Consider the following 10,517-nt stretch of genomic DNA (forward strand, 5'->3'; position numbering starts at 1 on the left):
TATAATATACAAGTTTCACTTTTTAAATGGAATTACTGAAATCAATCTACTTTTTCATGATATTCTAATTTTATGACCAGCACCTGTAGTATTGTTTATCTTTGAACTGTTTTCTATTATGTTATTCTTAGACATTTTTCTAAGGTCCACATCTGTGTCAACATTTTCTTCTATGATCTTTTTGCTGCTACCAGAATTTCCCCACTGTGGGACAATAAAGAGATTTTCTATTCTGTTCTATTCTAGAGAGCGTTCTGAGCAGCTGTCTCACTGTGGGGTGTGGAGGCTGCAGCGCCTCAGACTGGAAGAAGGTGAGAACAGCAGAGAGGATCATGGGGGCTCCTCTTGTGGATTTAAGGACATTTCAGTTTGAAGAAAAAAATTGCAGGAGGAATATAAAAAAAAAAGTCTAATCAACGAAAACTTTCACGACCCCCATGCAGTACCTCTGTGGACCCCCTGGGGGTCACGGACCCCCTGTTGAAGAGCTCTGCTCTAGGAGGATGGATGGAACCATTATTTCATGCATGTGTTTCCTGTTCTCGTTGTGCTGGTTGATTGGTCGGTTCTGAAGCGCAGCTGGAGAAGCAGCTTCCAGCTGTTACACCCAGAGGCGTCAACTAACAAAGACCAAATACTTTGTTTCATTACTGAAGTACAAATATTGGCTTTACTTTACTAGAGAAATTATTCTTTAGACAACAAATCACCTTCTACTTCTTACATTTTAAAAATAAACTCGTTTTATTTCATTTAAGCTCATTTTCATGATGGCCCGTAGGTATTTAAAAGTATAAAAACCATCAATATAATTAGTTTCATCCAGACAATTAATTTCTCTGTGGTTGAACTCGGTGCTGCCCCAACTTGTTGTTCACCACATACCAAAATAAATAGTTAAATTTAAATGTGACTCTGTTTCCATTAGTTATAAAACTAAGAAAATGAAGTATAAGGAAATTATCATCCAGAATTGTAGAAAAATGTTCCTTTAATAGATTAGAGCAGTAAAGCTTCTGGCCTTAACAGCTTTTCCTGCATTACTTTTACACTTTAAGTAGTTTTAAAAATTGTATTTTTACACTTTTACTGGAGTAAAAAGCTGAAGTTGATCCTCTAACTTCTACAAAGTGTTTTTAAACTGCAGGATTTATACTGGTAGCAGCAGCCCTCCACACCCCAGCTGGGAAAAAGTGGGATGAAAAATGGATGGATGGATGGATGGATGGATGGATGGATGGATGGATGGATGGATTCAGATTAGTATTTTTGGTGGTGAGTGAAGCCACACTCTTGGCTGCTCCTGAGTTTCTTTATTGGGAGACAATAAATTCTATTTTTCATGGTTTTGCAAACAACCTGCTTTATTCATTAATTAAACTTTAAATTTCATACATAAACTTTTCTGGTGATTTAAAACATGTCATGGACGTCAGACCACCTTATGGTCCCTCCCAGTCAGATTTCATCCAGAACCAGCAGCAGCAGGTGGACCAGGAGGCCGACTTTCTGTCGTTCTTTGAGAAAACCTGTTTTTTTATTGAAAGAAGGTGAAAATGCAGCTAAACTCCATCTAGCCTGAGAAACTGCTGAGACACAGCGATGCGTTGGTGCCTCCAAACCCGAAGGAGTTAGTGAGCGCCACCCGCCGGCCCTCAGTCCTCCATGCTTGAGCTCTGCAGGGGACGTAGTTCAGGTTGAACTCAGGCTCAGTGCGGTCCAGGTTGAGGGTTGGGGGCAGCTCCCCATGGTAGCAGGCCAGAGCGGTGAAGGCCGCCTCCAGAGCCCCGGCGGCGCCCAGCAGGTGTCCCGTGGCTCCTTTGGTAGAAGAAACCGCCAGGCGGTCGGTGCTGCGCTGGAAGAGTCTCTTAATGGCTGCGTTTTCTGCAGCGTCGCCTAAAGGCGTGGAGGTGGCGTGGGCGTTGACGTAAGTGACATCATCTGGAGAGAGCGCAGCGTCTCTGAGGGCTGCAGCCATGCACCTGTAGGAACATCAGACAGAGGATCAAATGATTTACTGAAGCAGAGCACCGATAGTCAGGCTGCAGAGACCCAGACAGAAGGTTTCAGCTCACTGGAACCATTTTGATCTCATATCTGTTTAATCTTCCTGTTGTGTAACCCTGCTCCTCTCAGTTATCACTCATCTTTTCTGAATTAAAGTTCATTTCAAATTGACTCTTAGTTGATGTACTGTATTTACTGTACTTATTGTTTTAAAAATCTGATTTAAAATCCTAGTCCACAAGCATCCTCATTCACTTTTTACCCTAAATTTCTAGGTTGATTTATGGTTACATGATTTATTGGCTGCATCTAAAAATATCAAAGATATTTTCAATTTAAACAGATTTGAAATAAAATAAATAACCTCCAATAACTTACTGATATCACTGTTCTAAATCATCAGATCTATTCAGTTTAAGTCAATCATCAGCCTGTAGTGTCTTTAAACGTCCAGCAGGTGTCAGTATTCTGTGAGACAACATCAACACTGTAAATGTGTCCAAAATGTGAATCATCTCTAGAAGAAAGTCTTTTTAACTCCCTGACACGTTAAGTTTGTTTTAATCAAACATTAATGTCATAGATGAGGTCAGAGATGATCCATCAGCAGCTCATGGCTGCTTCGTTTCCTCTTAAAGCTTTTTCATGTTGGCTTCCTTCAGACAAACACTGATTGACACTGAGCTGCCCAGACTACAGCAGCTCCATCACCTTCCTGTCAGCGGGGCTGGTTGTTGGCTAAAATAATGCGGCTTAATGCATTTATGTTGACTAAATGGCGTATAAAATGAAGCACAGTTTTAAGGAAGAACAGATGTAAAAATCCTCATTTTCTTCCCACCACAGCAGCAGCAGCAGAAGGTTATACCAAAAGTGGTCCCACAATGTTGACCTCAGAAAAGTGGATAAATATATCAGGAATGAAGCCTCGGTGTTAGGATACGGCTCAGAGCTCAGAGTCCTTCTATCTGATCTAGACTTTAGACACAGAATTAGTTCAACTTCATTGTCCTTTTATTTACAGATTCTATAGATGCATTTCTGGAGGTTTTCTCTTAATCTGGTCAACCCTTTATAGAGCAACGTGGCGTTTTTGATCACTCGCATTACAAATGGAGTGTTTCTTTCACTCAGAGTGTTATGAATTTCTTATAGAAGCACTTTTGTTATTTTTCCTAACATATTCGGGCAAGTTGGTGTTTCTGGTTATTACAGCGACATTTTTTATAACATCAAAATATCCATAATGTTGCAAAGGTCAAAGGTTTTCTGATTCCAGTAACACTATTGAGGCGTATAAAGGGATAAGATCCAGAGGGTTTCTCCATAAACAGAACCTGTCTGATGCTCTAACAGCTGCAGCCCTGCATGGTGAACTCCCCCCAGCATCCTCCCCCTCCTCTACATGCTCAGATCTTCCCCTCGCTGAAGCACGGTGGGGGCTGCATGGTGCTGTGGGGAGCCTTTGTTTGAAGGCTGACCTGAAGGCTCCGTCTCCGTCTGCAGTGGGTGCAGTGATGTGGCTGGCGTCCCCCGACAGGCCGTAGCCCAGGACCTCCGCGTAGATCCGGGCCTCCCTCCTCAGCGCGTGCTCCAGCTCCTCCAGGAGGACCACCGCCGCCCCCTCCCCCATCACAAAGCCGTCCCTGTCCGGGTGGAAGGGTCTGGAGGCCAGGGGGGGCTCATCGTTCCATCTGGTGGAGAGCGCGCGCGCCCTGGCGAAGCCGGCTACGGCCAGAGGACTCACGCAGGACTCTGTCCCACCCGTAACCATGGCAACAGCATCCCCGTGCGCGATGAACCGCGCCGCGTCCCCTATGGCGTGGGCCCCGGTGGTGCAGGCTGTGGACACCGCGTGGTTGGGGCCCTTCAGGCCGTGTCTGATGCTGATGTGTCCCGCCGCCATGTTGACCAGGATGCGGGGAACGAAGAAGGGGCTCACCCCTCTGTAGCCCCGCTCCCTGAAGGCGGCGGAGGTGCGAGCGATCTCCTCCAGGGACACCATCCCCATGCCCACGGCCACCCCGGTGCTGAGGTGCTCCTCTGGGCTTTGGGGGCTCCAGCCTGCGTCCTCCAGAGCCAGCTGAGCGGCACCCAGGGCCATCACGGTGGCCGGGGACATGCTGTTCAGTTCCCCGCGGGGAGCGAAGCTCTCCTCGCTAAAGTGTCCCTCCTCAGACCCTCTGGGCACCACGGCAGCCACCTTACAGGGGACCCCTCTGTACTCCTCAGGGTCCAGAGCCACCAGCCCGCTCTGGCCCCTGATGAGGCGGTCCCAGACCAGAGCAGTCCCCGTCCCCAGGGGACACACCAGTCCGATCCCAGTGATCACTACCCTCCTCCTCCCCAGAGGCTGCTGTCCGCACTGGGAGGAACTGAAGGCGGCTTTCTGCGGCGGAGCTCGGCTGTGATGCTGACCGAGTAGAAGCTTCCTCAAGCCGGACCGGGACAGAGAAGACATTTTAAAGTTAGAAGCTAGCAGCCTAACCGCAGGAAGCTAGCAGCCTAGCCGCAGGAAGCTAGCAGCCTAGCCGGAGGAAGCTAGCAGCCTAACCGGAGGAAGCTAGCAGCCTAGCCGGAGGAGGCTAGCAGCCTAACCGGAGGAAGCTAGCAGCCTAACCGGAGGAAGCTAGCAGCCTAGCCGGAGGAGGCTAGCAGCCTAACCGGAGGAAGCTAGCAGCCTAGCCGGACGGAGCTAGCAGATAGCCGAGAGGCTAACAGCTGATTGTTTTTAGCCTGTTTTAGGTGTCGGTGGTGAACGCCATCTCCGAATGTCCACAATAATACAATAAAATACTATTTCGAAAAACTAATAAAAAACGTCCAAAAATGTTTTTAAATAAGCAAGAAAAAAAAAACAACTGCGCCTTTTTAACTTATAATCACTGACAAAATATAACTGTTACCATATACACACACATACGCACACACACAGTGTTTATATTTAGCCAGGCAGTGTGTGGGCAGCTTCCTGAAGGACCCCAGGCCCGGCGAAGCATTTTAGCTTATTTGAAAGTAGCAGCAGCTGCAGCCACCATGGCTCTGTCTCCAGCGGTGTCCACTCTGACTGAGAACCCCACCGAGGTGTTCCTGGACGCGGCCAAGCTGCTGCTCACATACGCCGACAATATCATCAGGTACCGCTGAGACAGCCGGGGCCGGATGCTCGGGTCCTTTCCCCTGCCTGAGGAGGAGGAGAGGCCGGGGAAAGGACCGGAGTGGGGAGGACGGTGGAACCATAGGAGGGAAATTATTATTATTGACCCGTCTGTAGGGTGACCCCCCCACTATGGCCTCGGTTCTGCTTCAGGTCAGCCAATCCCAGATCACTTTGGCCTGTTTGAAAGGCTGGAGGTCCCACAGGATTATACTGCCACTACCATGCCTGGCAGTTCCAGGTCCAGTGGGTTAGATCAGGTGTGAACCTAAGCGGTGGGGTAACCACTTTGCCGCCTGCTTCAGGAGGCTGACTGACTGGTTTTCATGGTTTGGATGGAGCTGCAGGTGAAGCTGCTGGTCTGTTGGAGTTCAGATCTTGGGGGTTTTCTGGCTTTAATGACCTTTGAACCTGGGGTCCTTCCAGGCTCTGGCTGGATTCATGCTGGTTTCAGCCAAACGTTTTAATAACTGGCCTTTTTCTAGAGGTGTTTGCTGCAGAGAACCTGATGTCTGAGCTCCTCTGTCCCTCCCACCAGGTTTCCTCGTGAGGAGAAGTATCGCTCCATCCGGATCGGTAATCCCACTTTCTCCACCAAGCTGCTGCCCGTCAGAGGAGCTGTGGAATGTCTCTTTGAGATGGGATTTGAGGAGGTAGGTGAAGTTGGCCTCCGTCTGCCGCCGCTGTGTCCGTGACCTCAGCTGACCTCTCCGTCTCCAGGCTGAGACCCACCTGGTCTTCCCCCAGTCGGCGTCAGTGGATCAGCTGAAGCTCATCAGGGAATCTATAGCTGCAGAGCGGGACCTGAGGATGAGCGGGGGCCGTCCCGTCCAACCTGCTGCTCCGCCTGTAGAGGCCCCCACGCCGGCACCGGAGGGCGCCGCGGCAGCTCCCAGCCCACCATCTGCCCAGCAGCCATCATCCCTGGTAAATACGCTCTCTGTTGGTCCTTTAGTTTATTCTCTACGTTCTGCTGCTGTCTTTGTGTTTCACCGTCAAACTGAAGCGTTTGATGCACTAATGATGCATCAGCAGCTTCGCCTGATGAGTCGTTATGAATGCTCCAAGGAAGCCATGAGGGACGCCTCTGTGGAACATTCTGACAGGAGCTCCGCCCACAGCCAGACCTGCTGCCACGGGTTTGGATCTGATCCAATCAGAGTTCAGCTCATCTCATGCAGAGCAGGCGACGTTAACGGCAGCCTGATCCAAGGAGCCATTTATCTAATGAGCTGAAACTATTAATCAATTACTGAAATAATCATCAACTAATTTAGTTATTAATGGTAAAACATTCCTTAAGCTGGCAGAGCGACCCACTTAGAGCAGGAATTATACCTATATAATAAAATAATATAGAAACATTTTGCATTTAAGATAAAAATAAAATGTTTCTATCTGCTCGATGCAGAACTCCTCAGGTGGAAAAGTTTAAGTTTCACTTGGTTTCATTTAGTGATTGAGAAAATAATCAACTGATTAATTAATTTGCAAAGTAATTGTAGAGATAGAGTAAAGATGAGAGTCCTGATCATCTCAGGCAGAGCGGATCTAAACCTTCTGTTCCTGGTAGGAACGTTTGCAGGAGCCTGAAGCCAACGTCTTTACAGAGCAAAGGGTCCATTTCCTGCATAGTTTGGCTGCTGATCAGGCAAGCAGAGAGAAATAAGAGCTGATTGGTTGTCAGGGGCAGCAGCCGTCCAATCAGGCGACAGCGGAACCAGTCCGACCAGTGAGGTTTAGAGCAGTCTACCAGGAAGCAGCGTAGATCCAGAGAGCAGAGAGCAGAGTTCAGACAAACAGAACCAGAACCTGACGGCCAGCTGTAGAACTATAGATAAAAGACCAAACCCAAAGAGAAACTCTAGGATAAAAACTGAAACATTTCTAGAATCCAGCAGCATCGACAGGCGGTCTGAAACCTGTCAGAACCTCAGGTAAGGTCCAGTTTTGACAGAACCTAACCCTCAGATCCCACATCCTCCGTATTATTAAATGTGTGGATGCAAACTCTCGGTTCTTCAACAGACCAGGAAGCAGGTTTCTCATCTCCAGGTTTAAAAGTTTAATCAGATCCAAAGTGAACCTCAGAGCTTGGAATGGAGAGATGCTGAGTTTGGAAGCAGAGAGCAAACACAGTTCATATGATCCTAGTTCTCCCTGCTACAAAAATCAGCAACATAAGGAAATATTTGGGCAGAAGCTGCATGTCTGCCGGGTGCTGATGGGGATTTTTTTATATGTCTGTTAAATGAAGCGTTTCCACATGTTTTCCTCCTGAGTTTAATAATAATATGGCGCATGCTCTCCATGACCCAGAGGAAGTGTGAGCGGAGCAGGACGGCAGGAACAGTGGAGCCTGGAGGCGTTGCTTAGCGCAGGCGGTCAGGATCGGATACGGAGGATGGTGGATTTCAAGTTAGGGAGGGTTCTGGTGGGCTGGAAGTTCAGGATCGGTCCAATCAGTACATCTGGACCACCATGTTTCACTCATCCAGTTTTTATTTCTGGGCTTTGTTTGGTCATGTGACAGTGCAGCAAAGGATTGTGGGAGGTTATCTGAAGCAGGGTGTAGGATCCAGATGTTCGCCGCTGGGCGGAGCCGATCCGTTCACTGCTGCTTTCAGACCAGCATCATATGAAACTTTTTCATTTAGACGAACAAACTCAGCTGTTCTAGATGTTCTGCTTCTAGATGGCGGTTCTGATCTCTGTGGTTCTGATCCGTTTCCTCCCCCAGGAGAGCAGCATGAGTTTCTTTGTGACGCTCCAGTCCAACTTCCAGCATGTGATGCAGTATGAGAGCGCCGAGCTGCAGCTGAAGGCCCGCACCGCCATGCCCCACCAGCAGCTGTCCTCCGCCGCTCAGACCAAGCTGACGGAGCTGAAGGAGGCCGACCCAGGTGAGAGCCCCCCGCCACCACCCGCTGGGCCTGCTGTGCTCCCAGTGAGGGAACCCCGCTGTGCTCCCAGTGAGGGAACCCTGCTGTGCTCTGTGTGCAGATGCTAAAGTCGGACTGGAGGACTGCCTGTTGCTGGAGCTGCTGCGGTGGTTCAAGCAGGACTTCTTCTCCTGGGTGGACCGCCTGCCCTGCAGCCGCTGCGGGGGTCCCACCACACACGGACAGGCGCTCAGTCCCACGGCGGAGGAGCTGCGCTGGGGCGCCCAGCGGGTGGAGAACCACTACTGTCAGAGCTGCCAGCTGTCCACCAGGTTCCCACGGTGGGTCTGTGGCGCCGCCTGGAGGAGGAGCTGTGGATTCCATTATTAGAGCAGATCAGGGCTCTGAAACCTGCGGCTCTGTGGACCCGCTACTGCTGCTCCTTATAGCGGCTAACATCTATAGAAGAGCTAAAGGCGCGGCGGCCTAGTGGTTAGGGCATAGAGCTGGGAATCCTGAGGTTCTGAGCTCTGTGGGAGCAAAGAACCGTAACCCCACCCTGCTCCCCGGGCGCCGCACAATGGCAGCCCACCGCTCCCCGGGGGGAGGGGTTAAATGCAGAGAGGGAATTTCTCCAGTGTGAGATCAATTAAGTTCAATTATTATTAAATGATGTACTAAATATCTAAAACGCTTCAGTGGTTTTTATAAGATGAAAAAGAATTAAATTAAAAGAACCAGAAATATGTTATAGAGCCATTTCTCCTTTAATAAGATTTGAATTTATGTGTTTTAATATTATTTTAAAAGCTAAAAATACATAAATTGTTGGTTGTTTAAGATGGAAACTATTTTCCTATATGAGGTTATAGAAAAAAAAAAGTATAAAATATAACGTGTTGTTGAAAAACTCAGTTTATATGTTGTGGCTCTAAACGACTTTAACTCGTCGGACTCGGGGCCCAAAGGCTCTGTGGATATAAAGGTTGCAGACCCCTGATCTAGATTAATTTCCCATAATCCTCCTGTTCTCCATCATGGCTCCTCGCACGCTGACCTGCTGCTTTTGTTTCCTGCAGCTACAATCATCCTGAGAAGCTGTTAGAAACCAGGAGGGGGCGCTGTGGAGAGTGGGCTAACTGCTTCACGCTGTGCTGCAGGGCTCTGGGCCTGGAGGCGCGCTACGTCTGGGACAGCACAGGTACGGCTCTGCTTCAGGTCTGCGTGGGTCCTGCTGAGGCTCAGGCTGCGTCCGTCTGCTTTCAGACCACGTCTGGACGGAGGTCTACTCGGAGTCTCAGCGCCGCTGGCTGCACTGCGACTCCTGCGAGAACGCGTGCGATAAGCCGCTGCTGTACGAGGTGGGCTGGGGGAAGAAGCTGGCCTACGTTCTGGCGTTCTCTAAGGACCAGGTCAGAGGAACCATCAGACCAGCCCGGTGCTCCACCTGCAGCTCTGGTCTCCTCTCCTTCTGAGATAAACGTCTCTTCCTCCTACAGGTGGTGGATGTAACATGGAGGTACTCCTGCAAACACCCGGAGGTTCTGTCCAGGAGGACCCGGGTCCAGGAGGCGTGGCTGCTGCACACCATCAATGGGCTCAATGCTGCTGTGAGTGCTAGCGTCTCTCTGTGATTGGATGGCGGCGCCGCTCTAACCCTGACACCTCTCTCCTCCAATGAAGAGGCAGCAGACCCTGAGCGCCGAGCGGAAGGCGGAGCTGACGGAGAGGCTGCTGGTGGAGCTGGTGGAGTTCATCTCCCCCAAGAAACCCAAGGCTGGGGAGCTGGGGGGCCGCAGCTCGGGTTCGCTGGCCTGGAGGTTAGCGCGAGGAGAAACCAGAGCGGCGGCTGCTGGGACGCCCACACAGGTGGGGGGGGGGGTTACTTTTATTTAAAAATAGACTCTTTAGTTTTGTTTCATTTAAACTCATTTTCATTATGGCCTGTTGGTATTTAAAAACAAAAAATTAATAATTAGTTTCATCCAGAAATTTATTTCTTTGTGGTTGGACTCGGTGCTGCCCCAACTTGTTGCTCACTTTACCAAAAAAAGATAGTTTTTTCAAGATAATACAAAGTTAAATTTGACAGCGTTACCATTAGTTATAGAACTAATAAAATGATGTTCTCATCCAGAATAGTATAAGAACGTTCCTTTAATGTGTTCACACGGCACGCTCTGAGCAGCACTAGCAGCTGGTTTACATCCAACTCAATGGTCGACGCCCATCAAGACGCTCCTGCAGCGCGTCTAGAGCAGATTCAGCGTCGACTTCATGACCCAACGATTCCATTATTTTCGATACTCAGGAATTCACCACGATACGATTCGATTAATTGGTTCATTTTTTTATTTTTTCACCTTACAGACTTAGACAATGTTTCAAATTTGAAATAAATCAATGAAAGCTGTAATATCATTATGCATTTTATTTGAGAATCAACAGCAAATAACAGAAGTAGAAAAGTT

General features: G+C 48.9%; 2 protein-coding genes across 2 annotated transcripts in view; one reads left to right on the forward strand and one right to left on the reverse strand.

Annotated features, from left to right (window-relative positions):
- Positions 1-1,347: 1,347 nt before the first annotated feature.
- On the reverse strand, positions 1,348-4,604 carry oxsm (3-oxoacyl-ACP synthase, mitochondrial). Its single transcript, XM_015404452.1, has 2 exons — positions 3,489-4,604; positions 1,348-1,982 (listed from the first exon to the last, which is right to left on the reverse strand). Exons 1-2 carry the CDS (start codon positions 4,466-4,468, stop codon positions 1,574-1,576), a joined length of 1,389 nt encoding a protein of 462 aa, XP_015259938.1. The 5' UTR covers positions 4,469-4,604; the 3' UTR covers positions 1,348-1,573.
- Positions 4,605-4,896: 292 nt separating this feature from the next.
- The window catches only part of ngly1 (N-glycanase 1), a 10,494-nt gene continuing 4,873 nt past the window's right edge, over positions 4,897-10,517 (forward strand). The window contains exons 1-9 of the mRNA XM_015404450.1: positions 4,897-5,144; positions 5,703-5,817; positions 5,885-6,091; positions 7,905-8,067; positions 8,168-8,387; positions 9,126-9,247; positions 9,313-9,458; positions 9,546-9,656; positions 9,730-9,915. Of these exons, the coding sequence (XP_015259936.1) occupies positions 5,044-5,144; positions 5,703-5,817; positions 5,885-6,091; positions 7,905-8,067; positions 8,168-8,387; positions 9,126-9,247; positions 9,313-9,458; positions 9,546-9,656; positions 9,730-9,915 (1,371 nt within the window). The 5' untranslated portion in view covers positions 4,897-5,043. The remainder of the gene's footprint in view (positions 5,145-5,702; positions 5,818-5,884; positions 6,092-7,904; positions 8,068-8,167; positions 8,388-9,125; positions 9,248-9,312; positions 9,459-9,545; positions 9,657-9,729; positions 9,916-10,517) is intronic.

This window comes from Cyprinodon variegatus, unplaced genomic scaffold (assembly GCF_000732505.1).
Source record: "Cyprinodon variegatus isolate N-32 unplaced genomic scaffold, C_variegatus-1.0 Scaffold1750, whole genome shotgun sequence".
Classification (NCBI taxonomy): domain Eukaryota; kingdom Metazoa; phylum Chordata; class Actinopteri; order Cyprinodontiformes; family Cyprinodontidae; genus Cyprinodon; species Cyprinodon variegatus.